The 22,399-nt window shown below is 42.5% G+C and overlaps 1 protein-coding gene across 15 annotated transcripts in view; it reads left to right on the top strand.

The window, feature by feature from the left end:
• The window catches only part of C2H8orf34 (chromosome 2 C8orf34 homolog), a 394,188-nt gene that overhangs the window by 81,296 nt on the left and 290,493 nt on the right, over positions 1–22,399 (top strand). For all 15 annotated transcript variants that reach the window (XR_012157172.1, XR_012157171.1, XM_073330923.1 and 12 more), the window contains exon 7: positions 4,170–4,336. Coding sequence is in view for 13 of the 15 variants with exons in the window: in XM_073330923.1 (XP_073187024.1) it covers positions 4,170–4,336 (167 nt within the window). In the remaining 2 variants the exon portion in view is untranslated. The remainder of the gene's footprint in view (positions 1–4,169; positions 4,337–22,399) is intronic.

Genomic DNA, 22,399 nt, shown 5'->3' with positions numbered 1-22,399 from the left:
TAGGCCAGAAAGAGGGAGCCAGATGACATGGCCAGCTCAGTCTGAACCACAAACACCAAGTGAGATGTGAGACCTTGTTTCCTTCCCCGCCCCCAAATGTGACCTTTTCCTTCTTTTCCTTATTTATCTTTCCTACCCTCTCTTCTTTTTCCTCTGTCTGATAAGAGTCTGGGTTAGGTAGCCAAGACTGCATATTTTGAAACTCTGAAAGAGGGAGCTAAAGCAATGCCCTAAACAGCCTGATGTTGGAACATATATTCCATTTATATTGCCAGGTCTCAGAGTGGCTGATAAGACCACGTGCTGTGCCTGTGCTTTTCCAGCAGCGAGGCTGCAAGTGCAAGTCATCACCAGTGACAGAAGCTGCATTTTCTCTCTGTCATTCTCTTCTCTCTCCATTTGTGTGTGTTTGTCTTATTTTGCGTTCTGGGAAATGGGATTGGACTGTAACAGCAACAGTAACCATGAGAGCTCCAGTCCATCTCAATTAACTTCTTTTCCTCAAAAAGGACAGTTATTATCATCTTTAATACCATCTAAGAGACTATCAAACAAAGGGGTTTTTTTCCTACTAAAAGCTCTCTCCAGCTAAAGAGAAAGAGAACCAGCAATGCTGTTAAAATAAAAGCCTTACTTAATACTTTACATTTCAAATGACTTAACTTGTTTTCCCTCCTTTTCCTAAGTCTTGAATAAAAGTTTTACAAGATGTTTAATTGTGTCTTTGCCATAGTACTAAGCAGGCTATGGTCTCTTTATATCAAAAGAGAACCATGAACCCTGGTTATACTGTTTAACGTTGGACAGAGAATGGGCTATGTTAACACCTTTGGGCCATATATTCCATCTAAATTAATACAACACTGCCCCCCCCCAATTAATCCCCACAGTTATAGGCTATTCCTAATTTTGGTTTAGAAGTAACGGGATAGTCCAGTCCTTAAAAAGGTTGCTAGGAGTTTGTGATAAAGCTTTGTATGGGCATTATGAGAGGATATTCTAGATCTGTAGTGGATTATCTGCATATAAATCAATACTACCTAAATCCTTACCACATGTTTGCATGTGCATAATTAAAATATGTTTATATAGTATTTTAATATGAATATTTACTTTCAGTTACATGTAAAAAATCGCATAGAAATACCACCCAATTTTGGATATCTTTTTTATGAACTGGGTCCATAGTTCTTTTTTAGGTCGAAAATGTGCTTTTTTGTTTCTCATACCTCAAGTGAGTAAAAATATTATGGTGAAGATTATGAACCATAAAAATATTTTTGTTTCTTAAGACACATCAATCTTACTGGCAAGATACTGTATATTCTATTCTCTTCTAAGCAAATCCAGCTGAGCTAAAAATTAAAACTGGAAAACATTGAAAAACATGTATTTCTTTTAAGCTTGTTAAAAGAAAGCATATATTTTTACTTACAAAACTAGTAAGATAGGGTTTTTTGCCTTTTTATTGGGGAAGAGGATTTATATTGCAAAACTCTGAAAACACTGAGACATTAAAATGATGTGGTTATGATGATTTAATCATACACTGGGGGGTTCTAAGCTTTCACTAGTGTTGCCAATTGGGACACTGCCATAACAGCAATAAGACATCTGTAACTGGCTTTACTGCTGGTATGATTCTCTCCCACCCCCCCCAGTTTTATATGTAAATGATTTGTGACCTGTTCCAGTGCCCTTTGAAGTCAGTGGGAGTCTTTCTATGGCCATTGGATGAGACCCTTAGGTAAGAACTAAAGGGTAGGCAATTGTACAAAGTTTAATTTTTTTTTACACTGTGTGTCGGATTGCACTGGAGACTACTAGCCATCAGGGAATCCATGACAAAACAGCAGGGGTATAAATAACTAGGCTGTGGAGGAATGGTAATAGCATGGGATAAGACTGACAAACCTCGGACAATATTTGTGGAGCAGTGAGTAAGAACAAAACATTAGCTTACAGGAGACTCCAAGTGGGGAAAATATGTTAGGTAAATAACCAAGGTCCATAAAATGTGCCAAAATACAAATAGGTTTGATATTTAAAGGATGGTTTTTGTGAGTGTGTGGTCAATTAATTGGGGATACAAATCCCACCGCTCAGATGTCACAAATATGTGCTTTATTGGTGTGGTTTGGTACTTAAGTGCCTACATAGTAGGATATACCTCATTATTTATGCATGAAATTTTGAACCCCACAAACAAAGAGCCCAGTGCAGAAAATCTCCAAAAATTAAAATTCATATGCCTGAGCCTGTGAAGGTACATAAGTTTAGTTTCGATAAAAATTGTTTGATTCATGCATGATTTCCCTGACTTGAGATATAGTTACTGTGTCACCGAGATTATGCAATATTAAATATATATTGTCAAAAGGAGAAGACTTGTTTAGTGTTCAGTCACTTACACCCGCTAATGTTGTTATTAATTATTTGTATTACAGTAGTGCTTAGAGGCCCCAACCAAGTTTGGGAGGCCCTGTTATGCTAGGTACTTTACCTACTCCTAGTAAGAGATAGTCCTTCTCCTCTTTGAGTTAACAGTTTCAATAGACAAGACAGAAAATGGTGGGAGGGGAAGCCGATGTACATCTACAGTGCAATAAAAAAACCATGATACAGTGTATCAGAGCCTGAATCAGCTGTCTTGGGCTGTGGGGCTAAAAATTACAAAGTAGACATTTGAGCTCAGAAACTCTCACCACTCATGGGGTTTGAGAGCTCAGGCTTCTGCCCAAGCCTGAATGTCTACATTGCTATTTTTAGCCCCACAGGCCAAGCCCTGTAAGCCAGAGCCAGCTGACCTGGACCAGCTGCAGCTGTGATGTGGGTCTTTTATTGCTATGTAGGCATATTCATAGAGGTGAAGCACCTAATTCCAATTGATTTTCAGTGAGGCCTAGGCTCCTGTGAAAAAGAAGCTTTTGAAACAGGACTGAGGGTTCTAAATCTTAAAAAAATTTTACCCAAAATGACTCATCTATGGTTATACAGCTAGGAATAGTCCCCTGTTACATACAAAAATGGGAAATGACTGCCTATGAAGAAGTACTGCGGAAAGGGATCTAGGGATCATAGTGGATCACAAGCTAAATATAAGTCAACAGTGTAATACTGTTGCCAAAAAAAGAAGACATAATTCTGGGATGTATTAGCACGAGTGTTGTAAGCAAGACACGAGAAGTAATTCTTCCACTCTACTCTGTGTTGATTAGGCCTCTACTGGAGTATTGTGTTCAGTTCTGGGCACCGCATTTTAGGAAAGATGTGGATAAATTGGAGAAAGTCCAGAGAAGAGCAACAAAAATGATTAAAGGTCTAAATGACTTATGAGGAAAAATTGGAAAAAAAATTGGGTTTGTTTAATCTGGAGAAGAGAAGCCGGAGAGGGGACAGAACAGTTTTCAAGAACATAAAAATTATTCTCCCTAATCTTTGAGGCTAGGACAAGAAGCAACAGGCTTAAACTGTAGTAAGGGCAGTATAGGTTAGACATTAGGAAATACTTCCTAACTATCAGGGTGGTTAAGCACTGGAATAAGTTGCCTAGGGAAGTTGTGAAATCTCCATCATTGAAGATTTTTAAGGGCAGGTTAGACAAACACCTGTCAGGGATGGTCTAGATAATACTTAGTCCTGCCATGAGGGCAGGGGACTGGACTAGAAGACCCCTTCCAGTCCTATGAGTCTATGATTCCCACTCCAGTGGCCTAGCCACAGGACCATGCTGCCCCTCCCCAACTGACATTAACCTATAGTTTTAATATTAAGATCATGATGCAGGTTAAATCTGTGTTGTTTAAGAGCTGGGCCTTGCACCATGATCTGAATATTGATAGACTAGTCAGACCAATGTTGGAATGAATTTCAGTTTTTCACTTGCAGTGCCTTACCAAGATCTCCTTGGTGTTTAAATTTGTGGTCCATTAGCTTGAACTCCACAGCTGATTACATGTGAGGGGAGAGGCAATCTCTCCGGTATTTAAAGAACAAGGCCAAATTTCTGCATGGATGTTTATAATAGCAAAAAAAAAAAACACCCCTGAAAATAATTAGTCTATTAATTAAATGGTTTCATTTGCTCATGTGAATGAAATGGCTGCTGTAAAGGTACTTTTTTGTAGAGAGAGTAATGGTAAAAGGAGGTTATGCTTTTCCCTGCCCAGTTTAAAGATGGAGCCGAAGACCAAAGGATTAAAACAGCAGCAACAACAACATAAGAAGCTACTGGCTGCCATGCTTTCCCAGGACTCTTTTGATTCTGTTCAAAGCACAGCTCCCTCAGTGACAGAAGAAGATATCGACAATGAGGATGATGCAATGGAACTGCTAGGTAATTGAAAACGTTAATTCACGCAAGTATTTTTTCCATACTGTTTCCAATATTATATAAAGTATAACAAAATAGAGCCAAATTCTGGTTTCTGGAATACAGATGTAAATCTGCAGTAGATGCACAGAAGTTAATGGAGTTATTGAAGACTTACATCAATAACTTAAAAATATATATAGGAGAGAAATACTAACTCTAAGTCTAACTAAGGGTGCACTCTAGCTGCATCAGTCCATTGTAAAATACCAAAGGTCTCAAGTGTTTAAGCTAAGGTAATTTATTTTATTTTCTCTTCCTAAAAAAATATATGAAAGCGGTACTCGATACAGTGGACAAGTCTGCTTTACATGCTTTCTCTGGTTAATTTTTACCCAGTCAGATCCCAGTCCTGTCCTCAGTGGGAATTTTGCCTGAGTAATGACGTAGTCTGACTAGCAGCAAATAGAAGGAAAGGTGTAAATTTGACTTACTGCACTGGTTTTAATTATACTTTTCCAGTAGACTGGATTGTGTTTTAAATGATATTCAAGGAGTCTGTGCCCTTAGCAGGGGCACTGGAACTTTTTATGTGCCTTAAGGGTGAGCAATGGGGAGAGGGGGCAGAGATGAGAGAGCAGGGGGCATGGCCATGGTTCAGGAACCAGTGGGCCCCCTCCACACACACTTCTAGGGAGTTTCTAGTACTCCTGGTCCTTAGTACATCCCCTCTCCCTTTCTGGAGTTATTTACTGTCAATCAAGTGAAAGAAGGGAATAGTACAAGACAGTTAGTTACTCTCTTCCTTCCATTTTTTAAAAATGCTCTAGCTTGAAATGGTCAAAAGGAACCATTGTCTTCAATATTTCTATAATCTTCATTTTACATGTTAGACCTTTTATGAGGGATCAGAGTACATGAATAATGTTACCTTTTCAGGATAGCTTGACCTTATATTTTAAAAGCACTATAATGAATGATTTATTTAGGGAAAAATCTGAGCTACAGAAAAAGCACAATCTGAAAATAAAAGGTCAAGCAGCACTTTATTCTATAGACTGGCTCCATGATTACATGATTGCCGTATAAATTATGTTGCGGTTACTTCATTTTTACATTGTGCACAGTGCATGGTAATTTAATGTATAATTCCCAGGTACTGTAATTTCTAGTTTTGATATCACTGTACCATTTTAATTTACAAGGGAGGCAGTATTAATGGGCTTGATTACCCCAGCTCAAGGAAAACAACACAGGAATGGGCTAGGCACACTGCGGTGTTTCCACCAAATCATTCTACTGTGGATTTGGATTTGCTGCCCCAGGGAATGGGTAGGTGGTTCCAACACTTGGGTTGTGAAGGATCTTCTGAAGTATGGTAAGTATGGAACCTGAATAGATACATCATATAATGAAGTAAACACTCTGAGAAACAGAAAATCCTTAAAATGAAGAACTAGATAAAGCTTTTAGCATCAGGTTGTACATTTTTGTAACTTTCCTATGGAAGATATTTATTCTCCATTTCATATATGCTCAAACTACAGAAGCACTTTTAATTCAGGATTCTGTATTTTGGTTTAGGCCTTTTTTTAGTTACATTGGTATTTGATTGAAATGCTGTATTGTTAATTATATATACACTGAAACTTCATTCATCTTGGAAGCACAAAATAAAACACAGATCATCTGCCAAGTGGTGGGAGAAGACTTTTCTTTGGCATTCATACAGTGTTAAGAAATATCTTTTAAAGGTATACCTCTCTGTAATAGCCCTGCTACCTCAACAAACCTAATTCACCTTTCATGGGGCCTGATAATCTTGTTAGTTGGCTTGGGAGATGCATAAATCAATCATCTTGCAGGATCAAACTGTTAGAGGGAGAGTTTTGAAACAATAGTTCCATATTCCTTATACCAGCTTACTGTTTTAATTCTCATTTTGTGTTGACAGTACAAGTTTTAGATTAAATATAAATGTAGGGATTACATTGCTGCAGAAGTGCTCAAACTTTGGGATTGTGACAAAATGTCACACTGTAAAAAGCATCTTATTTTCTTTTGAAGCTAACAGCATAGAGCTTAACATTCTATCAGCAAACATAAGTATTTTTCATTGCTTTATTTTCCAAATCAGTGACTATACAATAACAGGAGTGAATTTTTATATTATATAGTGTACTAAGCCATTAACTGCTTTAATTCTTTTTACACATATAGCATTGAACTTTTCCAAGCATGGCTTCCTGCCATCACTCACTTCCAAAACATAGCTTCATATAACTGACATATTCTCTTTACTATTAATTCTTTTTTGCTTATTCAAGCTTTTCACAAAAAATATAAAACCTTATGCCCCTCAGTTTGCATCTTGGAAGAACAACTTCTTCTACTTGTAATAAATTACTTAAAATAGTATCCTGTTTATAATGTAGCTTTTCAGCTGGACAGTGGTTTTAACCTTTTTTATATAGTCAGGAGAATTGGTGTCAGAAGTTGGTTTGTGGAATTAGCCATTAGAAACATAAAAATTACTGATAAATTAACATTTAATAATCTCATTAATTATATGAAAATTGTCAATGAAGTGCTACTGAGAATAAAAGAAAGTCCCATTTTTAATAGAAAACCATTATTAGAAAAGAAACAGCCATTGGGCGGGGCTCAGGCTGACAGCCCTGGGCTGCAGGGCTCAGGCTGTCAGCTTAAATATTGTAAACGTATCAATAAAACATTGTGTTCAATACATACATACATACATACATACATACATAGGTATTATGGCTAGGGAAACTAAAGTTCAGTGTTTTGTTTTTGATTGTGGAAAAACACAGATTTTTTTTTAATTAGAGAATTTTGCTTTGTTTTGTTTTTATCACTGAAAATTAGGATCCCTGGGGATCATGCAATTAATGGTTGTGTCATAATGCAAATACACAATATTTAGTTCTGGCATTTCCTACCTTTTGAGTGCTTGACTTGGTGTCCTCAATAATGTTTTTAACAGTTTTTTGTATATAATTAGATTAAATCTATCTATTATAGCTGCGTATCAAGAAAAGCCAATAATTCGACACAGGATTGATCAGAAATGAACATTTTAAAGTAATATTTATATCAGTTTTAAAACATCTCCTTCTACAGGGGCTGACGCAAAGCCCACTAAAGTCAATGGGAGTCTTTCCACTGACTTAAATGGGCTTTGGATCAGACTCAGAGTAGAATCCCTCCCCTCCAGCCATTGTATCATTGACTTAGTTAGTCATATATAACACATTTTTTGTTCTTTAAAGTTGAAGCCTAGGTTATTTCCACTTACTACGCTCTGTTTTGTAATTGTCCCCTTGCCCATTTATAATTTTTGTTCTTCTTCAGTCATCATAAAAATATCCATATTAGGCAAATAACCTTATGCAGGAAACCAGTTAACCTTCTCTGCAGGGGAGTGGCTACATTAGAGAAGAAGTAGTCCATTTCATTGTTCATGAATCAGAGGTTATCCTGAACTTGATCATTTAAGATTTAACAGCAAAAACAAAAACTGCTTTTAAAAATGATCTTGTCAGTGATAAGTGCAATTTAGAAGGAGTCACTAAACTCCGTTTACTTCCTAATAATTGATAAATTCCAGATGCCTTTTCAAAGAGATTCCACATTAAGCCATTAACCCATGTGGTGAGAGAAAACAAACCTTAAGAGAATGGTGGCAACCCCCCTCCGCCCCCCAGAACTAGGTTTATCATGGATTCTGAAATATTCTTGTGTCTGCCATGAAAGAAGCAGATATTGGGGCCTCCACAACCTGTGGATCTCTGGGTATCATTCAGAGGGACATGGCCATCTGCCTGGAGACCCTGTGCTTCTATGCTGACTCTGGTGGCCCCCAGAGCTTCTTGGCAGTCCATTCAGCTGTGGTGCCAGGAACTACACCCCTGGGGGTTGTGCCTGAAGGGAAGGACATTCAGTGTGGGGAGGGGCTGTTCTAAAGGTAACAAAATCTAGTTTTCCATTTTGTTCCCCAGGTATCTGAAGCCATTGGAATGGTTAAGAGATGACATAGGCTACCGTATTTTTAGCATGGTGATGATGACATCCAGCCGTGTTTTTCTATCTATCTGATCCATACAACTCTCCCAAAGTTTTGTAGAGATTTGGGCTGGGATCCTGGTTGGGTGGATGAGGATCTATGCAGATGATATTAATAGGTTGTGGGGAAACAAACAAAAGATATGGTAAGGATTGTATCTGCCTGTCATGGGGCATCCACCCCTTTAAGAGGTGTCAGGGCCCTGTCTGCCCATGATTGCCCTTTTAAGGCGGCTAACTGCCCCACGTTGATGTTTGTGATTAATTAGTAAACCAGCACCTGGACCTAGTAAGCTGCCCAACATCAGTTAGGGAAGGCACTCTCAAGGAGACAGGAAGCTGCTGAGAAGAGGACGTCACCGGGAGAGCTCACCAGAGCAGGGAGGTGTGCTCTTAGAGCAGGGTATGGTCCAGGAGAGAGGGAACTCTCCTCCATAGAGCCCACCAGAGCAGTGAGCTTTGGAGGCATTCTTACAGATAGGAGGCTCCCAAAAGGAGCGCTGCAGAAGTCAGACTTTGTCTGAGCAGAGGAGTCTCCCAAACAGTGGCAGGAAGCCCAGCCTGCCTGGAACTATGTGCTGTCCCAGGGAAAAGCAGCAGCTGACAAATATCCATGGACCCCTGTCTCTGGAGAAGGACTCTATCCAGGGAGCAGGAAGAGACCTGGCTCGAAGGGCAGACATCTGGGTCAGGAGAACTTTGCTGGTAAAATGGCCTGGACACAGGTGAACAGAGGACTCAGATGGGAACAAATAATCTAAAACTGACTCTGTCTCCTTGTTAAGGGACTGTGGTAAAGGTTTTACTTATACTTTGTGTTGGCCTTGTCTGTTAATAAACAAGACTCCCCAGTGGAGGTGCTGTTTTGTACCTCACACCTGCTCAGACTTGTTTATATCCCAGGTGAAGGGAAATCAAGGCACACTGATTGCTACACCTGATTGCAAGGGGGCACTTGGGAATGACTTTCACTATGACACTGCCCCTTTAAAACCACAATTTATTAAAACATTTAAACACATGCTAAACTTTCTGCATGTGAGTAATCCCATCCCTTTTCAGCAAAACACTTAGGCACGTACAGTGTTGAATAGAGATGGGGTTACTCACATGCTGAAAGCTAAACTCATGAGTAAATCTTTGCTGAATGAGAGCCTAAATGAGCATGTATGCTTGTCATTTGTTACTGGAGCTTGCAATCTGGGAGCATTGTTGGAAGATGGTTTAGCAGCAGTCTTGAGGAAGTCCACAGATGGCAACAGTTTTTTGAGCTTGTAATGGGGTGCCTGCAGGGAGGCTGCGCAGGAGGCAGCCAATCAGAGCAGGGCTGAGGGGAGCAACCAATCACGGCCAGGCAGGCCCCAGAAGAAGGGATGCAGGACAGAGAAGCTGCAGTCACTACCTGGAGCTCAAGGAGGGAGGAGGACTGGCTGCCTTGCAGGCTGAAGATAGCTAGCACCCTGGACAGAGCAGTGCTGCAGGCAGACACCTGGGGAGCTAAAGGCAGCTCCTGGGGGGTTGCAGGGATCTGCAGGCTGATGCCCTGAGGCAAGGACAAAGAGGGTGCTGGGGCTATGGGGAAGTGGCTCAGGAAAATCTACTGAGGAGTCGGAGAGGACACCACAAGCAATGGCCTTCTACAGGATCCCTAGGTTAGGACCTGGAGTTGTGGGTTGGCCTATGTCTCCCCCCACCCCACTCACCACTGGAGAAGTGGCTAGACAATAGACTGCAGTCACACTGATATAAGTGGCTGGACAGGGATTGCAGAGATGTCCCCCAGAAGCGGGAAGCACAGAGTGTGGCATGGCTGGAGAGCTGTGTCACTGAAGAGGACACCACGGTCCTTGGAGTGACATGGGTCCAGAAGCAGAAAAAGTGATGGGCGGAGCACCAGCAGAGCAGGATGCACTGGCTAACAGAGCTAATTCCCATATCGGGCATAAGGTGGCGTCAGAGTGGTGAGTTGCACCCTGTCACAGAACCTGAACCTTGTTATCGTGGTCTGTGGCACAATCACCACAAAATTAGACAACCGCAATGAGCTCTACATGAGGTTACACCTTAAATCAACTTGGAAATGGAAGCTGGTGCAGAAGGTAGTACTGTAGCTCTTAGTTTAATGATGTGCCTCCCTAGAGGAACATGATTCTAGTGCTCCGGTTTCCAAGTAGAGGAGTTGGTGGTGGTGGTGTGGAAGCTTTGCTTTTGTTTTTGATTTTTAGTGGAGTCTAAAAGGCCTTACGAGTCCCTCATAAGCAGGTCACAGGACAATCTCTCACCCCATAGCATACCACTGCAACTGTGGTCAGCAAGTATGTGAGCTGGAATCTTCTCCATTTGAGATGGAGCAGGATGTCCTTTGTTAAGGGATCCATATGCTTGGAATTTTCTCCATACCTGTTGCCCCTGTGATCAGCAAGTTTGCAGATGACACTAAACTGGGAGGAGTGGTAGATACGCTGGAGGGTAGGGACAGGATACAGAGGGACCTAGACAAATTAGAGGATTGGGCCAAAAGAAATCTGATGAGGTTCAACGAGGACAAATGCAGAGTCCTGCACTTAGGACGGAAGAATCCCATGCACCGCTAAAGACTAGGGACCGAACAGCTAGGCAGCAGTTCTTCAGAAAAGGACCTAGGGGTGACAGTGGACGAGAAGCTGGATATGAGTCAACAGTGTGCCATTGTTGCCCAGAAGGCAAATGGCATTTTGGGCTGTAAAAGTAGGGGCATTGCCAGCAGATCGAGGGATGTGATCGTTCCCCTCTATTCGACATTGGTGAGGCCTCATCTGGAGTAGTGTGTCCAGTTTTGGGCCCCACACTACAAGAAGGATGTGGAAAAATTGGAAATAGTCCAGCGGAGCTCAACACAAATGATTAGGGGACTGGAACACATGAGTTATGAGGAGAGGCTGACGGAACTGGGATTGTTTAGTCTGCAGAAAAGAAGAATGAGGTGGGATTTGATAGCTGCTTTCAACTACCTGAAAGGGGGTTCCAAAGAGGATGGCTCTAGACTGTTCTCAGTGGTAGCAGATGACAGAACAAGGAGTAATGGTCTCAAGTTGCAGTGGGGGAGGTTTAGGTTGGATATTAGGAAAAACTTTTTCACTAGCAGGGTGGTGAAGCCCTGGAACACGTTACCTAGGGAGGTGGTGGAATCTCCTTCCTTTGAGGTTTTTAAGGTCAGGCTTGACAAAGCCCTGGCTGGGATGATTTAGTTGGGGATTGGTCCCGCTTTGAGCAGGGGGTTGAACTAGATGACCTCCTGAGGTACCTTCCAACCCTGGTATTCTATGGTTCCTTGATTCTATGATCCGAAATAGCCCAGTTAGCATTCAGTGCACACTGTAAAGGTTTGCTTCACCTAATCTTTTGGACAAGGATTGGCACTGTAACAACTAGTACTTGTTTCTGTAATTGCGTTATTAGTGTTACACTTGACTGGATTGCTATCTGTGGTATGTCATCTTATTTTCTGGACTTGAAGCTGCTGGTTGGTTGTTATGTTTTATACATCATTGATCATCCAAGAGCCAAGCATGAGTTTTTCTTCCTCTTCTTTTAATTATCAATCTCATAAATAGGGATGGTTTGCTTGTTGCACAGCTGCAAAGTGGAGAGAATCTGTCAATATCTACCCTTATGGGGGATCTCTCAGTGTGAGGGGGTCTCCAGTAAGCATAGATCACTATCACACCACCCTCTCCTGTAGCCCCTTTGCATAAGTGATACAAGGGGTGGGGAGATGTCATGGCAGTCTGCGTCTCCTCAGCTAACGAATGCTCCTCCAGACTGATCTAATTTGTGTTGGGGCTGGGCAGAGAATCAGAAAGCCACAATGGCTCCCAGTTCCTGCTTAGCCCCACAACCTAATCTCTACTACACCAAGCAGATCTCAGCTGAAGCAAAGAATCTAGCCCATAAAGATTTTTTGATTCCCTGGAATGTTTGAAAATTCTTTGCTAAACACACTTTTTCCTCAAGATCTCCATCTCAGCAATTAGCATAGGCTACCTGTCATATTTGCTATGTTGGTATCTGTGATGGGGTGTACCTGGCCTTCTCAGCTCTGCACAGGAGCACCTGCAGGCCTACTACACCCCACTCCAAGAAGTAGCGATGTGGGAGGAACAGCACAATGAAGTTGGGTCCTTCAGGACTGCCTAGAGAGGCCTCTTTGGAGCAGCCATCTTGAAAACTACAGAGATCTGGTCCTCCAAGGAGTAGAAGGACCAATTAGGGCCCTGCTGGCTCAGATAAAAGTTGCTGCTTGGCCTTACCAGTTCATTTCTTAGCTGGTACCAGAGGAGTGAAGAGGGGTTCTCCCTGGCCAAAGGAGTCTGGTAGCTAGATAGAGTTCATGACCGGCTGAACTTAGATAGTCAGTGTCTCTCTCTGCCACCCCAGCTATGAGATAGGGCTGGGGATAAAAGGGCCTGGTAGGAGGAGGCATAAGGATATAGCAACAACTGATTGGTGTGATCTGTTTGTGGCTGCTGGATGTAGGGTCCCTGGGTTGAAACCTGGAGTAGTGGGCAGGCCCAGGTTCCCACTGGCTTCAGGTAAAGTGGCATAAGTGGACAAGGCTTATTTTGGAGCCTGAACAAAGTGCTGGATTGAAGGGCCCAGAGCCAGGGCTGAAGACACTAGTGAGGGCAAATAGACTGTTCATTAGACTCTTTAATACCCCAGAAGGGGTTCATTTGGATGTTGTGGCTCGGCCCCCCCCCAGCCCAGTCACGGAAAACCTGCTAAGGTCGCTGGCAGCCTGCAGGGGAAACCAGGGGCAAGAAAAGGATTGTTCCGCATCCAACTGCTTGGAGGCCCTCGAGATGAGTGCCCCTTGATAGTATCTCATTGAAGAAAAACTACCCAGATAGCATCAAGTTGGTATTAATTGGCTGTGGAGCTGGCTGTATTCTATTCCTCTTTTACTCCTGAGGGCATTCTGCGCCAAAAAAATTAAAATTTTGTGCACAATATTTTAAAATTCAGCAAATTTTATTTGTCAACTAAATGCGGAGACTCCAGCATGTTATCGGGGAGCACAGGCCACTGACTGCGTAGAGGTGGGAGATCACTGTGGGATCTGGGTGCAGAGATCTGGCTTGTATGGGTGGTGCAAGGGAAGTGGTGCTTGTTGGCGGGGGGTGGATGAGGCTCAGCAGGAGGGTCTGGATACACAGGGGTTGGGTGGATGCGGGAGGAGCTCCCTGTACAGAGATCCCTCCCCCTGCAGCCGAGGAGCAATGGATGTAGGAAGTGTGTGTGTGTGAATTTGCAGAGCTACCTACAGTTGGGGGCTAAATTGGGGATGGGGTCTGACACGGCCCCAGATGCTGTGCAGGGGAAGAGAAAGTCCAGTCCTGCCCAGCCCAGCTGGGACTAGCAGCTGAGCCCGGCCCAGGGTAGGAGCCACCAGCCGGGTCTTCTCCAGTCCCACCCCCTGTCCCACAGTGACTTACTTGCTGGGGAGGGTCGTATGACTGCTCTTGTGGCTTCCCTTTGCTTCACCATCAAAAAGCCATTTTTCTGCAGGGAACATAAATTCTGCGCATGCGCAGTGGCACAGAATTCCCCCAAAAGTACTCTTTGGCTACAAGGGATGGACTGGACCAGTGTGGGGCCCTTTGAAGGAAAGAAATAAACTTGGGAAACAATCTTAAATTCTTTAGAGATTCTAAGTCTGGTAAAAGAGAAGACTGAGAGGGGACATGATTACAGTTTTCAAGTACATAAATGGTTGTTACAAGGAGGAGGGAGAATAATTGTTCTTAACCTCTGAGAATAGGATAAGAAGCAATGGGATTAAATTGCACCAAGGGAGGTTTAGGTTAGACATTAGGAAAAACTTCCTGACTGTCAGAGTGGTGAAGCACTGGAATAAATTGCCTAGGGAGATTGTGGAATCTCCATCATTGGAGATTTTTAAGAGCAGGTTCGACAAACACCTCTCTCGATAATAGTTAGTCCTACCAAGAGTGCAGGGGACTGGACTAGGTGACCTCTCAAGGTCTCTTCTAGTCCTATGATTCTATGAAAACTGTCTCTTGCTTTTTATCTCAAAAAGGTTTCTTGCTATCCACCTTATCACAGTTAGAGCTGGTCGAAAAAATTTCAGTACAACAGTTTTCCATTGACTAATGCAGTTTCATCATGCTAAGCACTTCAATTTGAAGTGTCAATTTTGATTAAGCGTTTGACTAGAAAAAGTCCAAATGTTTTATTTCAACAGTAATTTCAGTTCATTTTGTTTTGACTTGTATAGTGTATTCAAATATTAATGTTAATATCTTTGTGTATTTAAAGTGTCAATTATATATGAATATAATTTAAGTCTAAATGAAATTAATCAAAATGACAGCATTGAACCAAAACATTTTGGAATTTTCATTTCATGGGAAATTTCAGCCTTTTGTTCCAAATTGGAATTAACTTATCAAAATATAGAGTTTCCTGTGGAACAGAAATTCCAGTTTCTGACCAGCTCTAATTACAAAGACAAATTTTTCCACACTGTCACACTCAATTTTCTTTCATAACACCACATAGTCTTGGCCACCCACTTGGTTTCTTCAGGTCTGTCTGCTGCTTGCTTAATATTTTGCTGTTGCTGAAAGAATACAATCCTCTCCATCTTCTTTCGAAGTGGAATATTATGTAAACCACAGTAGGTAGTAACATGTTTGTTACAGGAAAAATAATTTCAGATTTACAATTGATAAGACGTGCAGGACAATTATGAAGTTCTAGTACAAGTTAGTGGAGAGTGAATCAAATTCCAAAATAAGATTTACTAAAATTGAAATGTTATGAACTCAAGGAGGTGGTTTGAAAATCCAGTGTATCATAAACCAAAATGCAAATTATGTATGATCATTTTAAAGTACTTTTGCAACATTGTTTAACAGTTTCTGCCTTTCCATAATTTCTCCCTTTTTATTTGTTTGCAGTAGTTGAGTTTGTCATTCATATCTGCTCAAATTATATGCACTGGGTTATTTGTGTCCTATTTTAAATTAACAGATTAAAATGATTTTTAGTAGTTGCTGTATTTGTGGAAAATACTTATCTAAGATTTACTCAATATGTGAGACAGATTTAATATTTTTTTCTCCCTAGCACTGATACTGGTTACTCACAGAAATCCAGGTCTCTGCCACCAAGGGAGCAGCGTACCCCAGTTTAACCTTAAAGTAGTGTTTCTGTGTAACATACAGCACTTGTAATGACACAAAAGAAGGTTTATTCTTCAAGTGCTTGCTCATGTCAATTCCATTCTAGGTATGTGCACACCCACGTGCACAGTTGTTGGACATTTTTGTCTTAGCAGTATCTGTAGGGCTGGCTGTGGCGCCCTCTGGAGTGCCACGCTCGTGCACTAGTATGTGAGGTGCCACAGCCCTGCGCCCTCTCAGTTCCTTCTTACTGCCCATCATGGTTGGTCAGAGCACCACCTTCTTCTTGCCTCAGAAGTGGATAGCAGTTTTCATAGTGCCTACTACTTTGTATATAACTGTTTACAGTAGTTTAATTAGTAATTAGGTGTTAAGTTTTACAACTTAGTAAGTTAGAGTCTCCACAGGGACTTTGCCCTGAAGTGGGGCATGCCCCGGCCTCTGGTTTTCAAGCCCTGTTCAGCCTGTAATAGGCCTAGGCCTATTAGCGACCCCCATAGCAGCTGCCTAAAGTGCTTGGGAGAGTTGCACATTAAGGACAAGTGTCGAATTTCTAACAACTTTTGACTCTGAAGGAGAGGGACATTCATTTATGGGCCCTCCTCATGGAGGCTGCTCTTCCTCCGACATTGGAGCCTTTCCCTTCTGACTCCATGTCTAGCACCTCGGCGTCGGTCAGGAGCGCGCTGCCGGCACGGAGCTCTGTCTGGCACCACTCTTCTTCGCCGGTGCCCAAGAAGCGCCTAAAGAAGTGAGGCTTCCTGGCACCGAGCAAGGAAGATCAGGGGGCATTGGCCAAAGGACCCAGTTCAGGCTGCCCATCCGCTCCAGAACCTCACAGGGATATCTCTCCACTCAGACCCCCTACTCTCCCCAGGGATCTGCCTCCGACTCCTGGGAGCGGTAGGGAACCCAGGCACCTGGTACTGCCTTCAACATCTGAGGCAGCTAAGAACCAGAGAGTCACTCTGGGGTTGGAAGTGGCATAGGCTCCGCTCGCTAAGGGGAAGCTGGCCATGAGACCACCTCAGAGGGCTGTTGAACACTGTTGGTCTCTGGAGCAGAGGCAGTGCTACCTGACTCCACGACCAAGGTCACCAACTCCGTGTCCTAGGTCCCTAGTCAGACGAGCCACGTCACAGGCACCACAATCCCAGTCTCCACCAGTGCGGCACAGATCACCAGCGGTGAGGCATTGGTCTCCATACACCCGGCACTGATCGTCCTCTCTCCAGCTGACTCCCCGGCGCAGATTCCTGTCCATGCACCGTTCCCTGCTGGTACAGGACTGCTCCCCTTTGTGGCACCGGTGTCCACGCCCCTGGCACCAGTCCTCAGAAAGGCATCATTAGCCTTACTCAAGACACTGCTCCCCCATGCCTAGGATCAGCTGCCAAGCACAGGCATCCACAGCCCCGCCTTGGTTCCCAGAAGGGGACTCGTCAGGGTTAGAGTGAGGCTTTAGCCCCATGCTGAGGCAGCACTGATCTCGGTGAGTTCTGGAAACGGTCTTGGTTCCCATGGCAGCAGGGCCAGTGGCCAACCCAATGGCCCTATTGGAATGCTTGGGGCATGCTGATAATGCCAATATCCTGCTAGCACCAGTCCTCCCTTGCTGCTTCAGAGAAGCAACCCCCTGAACCGACAATACTGGGGTTGGTACGCAGTGAAGACTCAGATGTAAATTCTTCAATTCAGGGATCATCTCTTTGTCATAGAATCACAAAATCATAGAAATGTAGGACTGGAAGGGACCTCGATAAGTCATCTAGTTCAGTCCCCTGCACTGAGGCAGGACTAAATATTATCTAGACCATCCCTGGTGTTTAGACAAATTCCAGGTGTTTGTCTAATCTGTTCTTAAGAACCTCCAATGACAGAGGTTACACAACCATCCTAGATAATTTGTTCCACTTCTTAACCAATGTTACAGTTAGGTTAGCAAGCTTTTCCTTACTACAATTTAAGCCCATTGCTTCTTGTCTTCTCCTCAGTGCTTAAGGAGAACAATTTATCACCCTTCTCTTTATAACAATGTTTTATGTACTTGAAGACTGTTATCATGTCCCCCACTTCCAGTTGTCTTGTTCTCAGACTAAACAAACCCAATGTTTTCAGTCTTTCAGTCATCTGTTTGTACAGTACCTAGCACAATGGGGCTGGGGCCTCTAGCTGCTATAGCAACACAAAATAATAAAAATATTTTCAACTGAAACTGGGTCAAAATGTTAAGTGTGTTAAACACTTAATATTCAGATCATCAGTGTTTTCCATCTCCAGAAATGTGGATATTTAAAACTACTATTATTGCCAATAGAAAAAATATATTAAAGAATATATTTATTCAACGGGTAGTGATCAATGGCTCCATGTCTAGTTGGCAGCCGGTATCAAGTGGAGTGCCCCAAGGGTCGGTCCTGGGGCCGGTTTTGTTCAATATCTTCATAAATGATCTGGAGGATGGTGTGGATTGCACTCTCAGCAAATTTGCGGATGATACTAAACTGGGAGGAGTGGTAGATACGCTGGAGGGGAGGGATAGGATACAGAAGGACCTAGACAAATTGGAGGATTGGGCCAAAAGAAATCTGATGAGGTTCAATAAGGATAAGTGCAGGGTCCTGCACTTAGGACGGAAGAACCCAATGCACAGCTACAGACTAGAGACAGAGCAAGAACAGGTGCTCCACTGCAGCTATCCTCAAACCCCACGCACTGCAGAGTTACTTCCGTGTCAGTAGCATGTGATTGGGACTCAGCAGTTTTGGCATGCGATGGTGATGGGAGATCAGTTACTCTTTTTGTGGTATGTTGTCTTTCCATGGGGAAATCCATTCTTAAATTACAGTTGGTACCATAGAATCACAGAATTGGAAGGGACCTCGAGAGGTCATCTAGTCCAGTCCCCTGAACTCAAGGCAGGGCTAAGTATTAGCTAAACCGTCCATGACAGGTGTTTGTCTGACCTGCTCTTAAAAACATCCAGTGATGGAGATTCCACAACCTCCCTAGGAAGTTTATTCCATTGCTTAACTACCCTGACAGGAAGTTTTTCCTAATGTCCAACTAAACCTCCCTTGCTCCAGTTTAAGTCCATTGCATCTTATACTAAGAGGTTAACAAGAACAATTTTTCTCCCCTTTCCTTTTATGTACTTGAAAGCCGTAATCATGTGCTCTTTCAGACTTTTTCTTCTCCAGACTAAGCCTAATTTTCTCAATCTTTCCTCAGTTTTTTAGATCTTTAATAATTTTTGTTGCTTTCCTCTAGACTTTCTCCAATTTGTCCATCTTTCCTGAAATGTGATGCCCAGAACTGGACACAATACTCCAATTAAAAGAAAAGGAGCACTTGTGGCACCTTAGAGACTAACAAATTTATTTGAGCATAAGCTTTCATGAGCTACAGCTCACTTCATCGGATGCATGCAGTGGAAAATACAGTGGGGAGATTTTATATACACAAAGAACCTGAAACAATGGGTGTTACCATACACACTGTAACAAGATGATCAGGTAAGATGAGCTTATACTCAAATTTGTTAGTCTCTAAAGTGCCACAAATACTCCTTTTCTTTTTGCGGATACAGACTAACACGGCTGCTACTCTGAATACTCCAGCTGAGGCCTAATCAGCGTGGAGTACAGTGTAAGAATTCCTTCTCATGCCTTGCTTACAATACTCTTGCTAAGACATCCCAGAATGATGATTGGTTTTTGTTTTTGCAACAGTGTTACACTGTTGATTCATACTTAACTTGTGATCTACAATGATCCACAGATCGCTTTTCAGCTTCACTGAAGCCATCTGCAACCTCTGTGAAAAGGCCTGACGGCAAGAGTGGTGGCAGTGAAAATACCTTGTGGTAGCACAGATACTTTAGAAGTTGAGGTGGTGAAGGAATGAGGAGGCCTGGCATTTAAGAAGGGAAGGACCTTCCATGGACATGGCCAAGCATCCACATAGGGATAGATTCTGAATTCCCCACAGATTGGCTCCTTCTCAAAAGCCGCTCTCCCATTCCTCTTACCATGAGCCAAACTCATCTCCCTGTTTGCCCTGAGGGAATAATGCCATTTTAACTCAGTGAAGGTTTGGGCACAAGGATGATTTGGTTGCTTGGTTTACTCTCTTATGGCAGAGTACCATGTGGGTCATGGTGTCTCATCACTGACCTCTTGAGAATTTTAATGGAAAATCCGTATCTAGATTCCTTTATACACTCGTAATTTAATATAGGAGGTAGAAAGAAAATTTTGAAATGTTTGGTGGTCTGGGTGATGAGAAAGTAATTTAATTTTGAACACTGGCCAAGTTTAAAGTAAAGAAATGAGAGGACAGAGTAGAGAGGGGAAATTCTACATGCAGTTTGGTTGTAGTCCTCTTTTCTAATATGGAAATAAAACCATTAGAAAATAGAAACAGTGGCAATTATCTGATTACAGTGAGAGTGAAGGGGCAGAAAAATATGGTGCCAAACACTGTGTGGGCTGAAACAAGTATAATTTAGCAGGAGCACACTAGATAGAAACAAGAAATGGGAAACTTATTAAATGATTAAAACACACACAAGAATTCAGTATTAGATGTCTTCAGCTAATCTATACAGAACAGTCTATATTTAAAGACAAAGGAAAATGGCTGTGGAGTGTGTGTGTATTAGGGCTGTCAAGTGATTAAAAAAATGAATCACGATTAATTGCACTGTTAAACAATAATAGAATACTATTTAAATATTTTGGATGTTTTCTACATTTTCAAATATATTCAGTTACAACACAGAATACAAAGTGTTCAGTGCTCACTTTATATTTCATATTGGTTTATATTTATATATTTATATTTCATATTGGCACAAGTATTTGCACTGTAAAAAAAATACAGGTGAGTTGCGTCATACGTACATTTAACTCACGCGAATTCAACTATGTGCGCTTGACAAAAGAAAGTAAAAGTAACAAGAAAAGTAACCTGTAAATAGTGTGGGCAGTTCCACCCACCATTCCACTCAGTGAGCATATGCCCTGGCGTGAGCATGAGATGGGAGACATGAATCTGCTGTTCCCTGAGTCAGTCTCAGTTCCCGCGTGCCTCTCATAGTGTGATTCTAGTGTTCAAAGATATGTATTTTTCGTACAACATGGCCCCTAAACGCAAGCCAACTACTTGCTCAACTGAAGAAACAGCTATCTGTTCCAATGCTGGAGGAAAAACTGGCTGTGTTGGACTTTTTGAGAGACGGTATGTCGGTCTCCAGTGTGGCACGTAAATATGGCCGCAATGAATCTAGCATCTGTGCCATCAAGATTCGAGAGAGAGAAATTTGTCAAGCTGTGGCATCAAGTGCTCCAATAACTGCTAAGGTGATGAACCAGGTGCATGATAAGACTTCACTAAAGACTGAAAAGGCATTAAACTTATGGCTGGAAGACATGAACCGAAAACGTGTACCTATTGATGGCAACACATTGCGAGAAAAGGCTCTTAGCCTCTACGCGCTGTTCAAACCTCCCACTGATGAGGGACAGCCTTCTGATGAGAAGGAATTCAAAGCCAGCCAAGGTTGGCTTAACAGTTTTAGGAACAGTTTCAACCTCAAAAACATGCAGACTACTGGTGAAGCTGCATCTGCCAATGAAGAATGATTTAATTTCTGAATACAATCCCTCTATGGAATGAAGCCTCAAAATCACACCTAGTATTACGGATGATTTGAGACCATATGAAGAAATGTTTGAGCAGCTCAAGAGACAACAGCGACAGTTGCCGATCACCACGTTTTTCAAGGAAAAACAACCAGCAGCAGATAAGTCTACTCAATCAACTTCTTGAGCTGAACGAGAGCCAACCACTTTGTCTACGACTCGCTCTCTGTCACCGAAGTTCTCCGTCACCTCTGTCTCCTTGATCGACATCAAGCCAATGACCCTCTGTAATTACCCCCTATAATTAAAAATACAGTACTGTAAAATTATATTTTGCATAGGTACTCTTTATTATAAACTGTACATTACTGTATACATATTACTGTACAGGGTTGTATACACCAAACCATGTACAGTATACTGTACTTTATGGGCGATTTAAGGGATTTTCAAGGGTAATTTTGACTATACACGATTTTAGCCTTACGCGCTGACTTTAGAACCTAACCTCCACGTAAGATGCAACTCCACTGTAGTATTTTTCAATGCAACTAATATAAGTACTGTAGTGCACTCTCTCTCTGTCATGAAAGTGTAACTTACAAATGTAGATTGGGCGGGCAGGCAGTTATATAACTGCACTCAAAAACACAACAATGTAAAACTTTAGAGCCTACAAGTCCACTCAGCCCTGCAGAATGGGTTCGACAACAACTGCAATAGTCCACCCTACCTGATAAGGTCTCCAAGTGGCTGGACCACCTGGTCAGGCAGGCCTTTCCCTCAGCAGGTCTACGGTTCCACATTGCAAACTGTCCGGTTCTGCTAGCCAAGTCTGATGTCAGCACGTACAACAGGCTAGCAGAATTCAAGGACAAACTCCATACAGATGACCAGTCCCAGTTTCAGGCCTTCATAGATGAAGGGAGATTGGTGGTGAAGATAACCCTCCAGGCTGCAGTGGACGCAGCTGATACTGTCATCCACTCACTAGCCACCAACCTCATGATGCACAGGGACTCGTGGCTGCAATCCTCCAGTTTCCCCAGGATGGTCCAAAATACCACTGTGGACCTTCCTTTCGACAGGACCAACCTCTTCCATGAAAAGATGGATAAGTCCCTGCACTCTCTGAAAGACTTGCGGTCCACCCTGCAATCCCTGGGCAT

The sequence above is a fragment of the Lepidochelys kempii genome, chromosome 2, assembly GCF_965140265.1.
Source record: "Lepidochelys kempii isolate rLepKem1 chromosome 2, rLepKem1.hap2, whole genome shotgun sequence".
NCBI classification, from domain to species: Eukaryota; Metazoa; Chordata; order Testudines; family Cheloniidae; genus Lepidochelys; species Lepidochelys kempii.
Note: the sequence above shows the minus strand (reverse complement) of the source record. Positions and strands in the feature narration are given on the sequence as shown.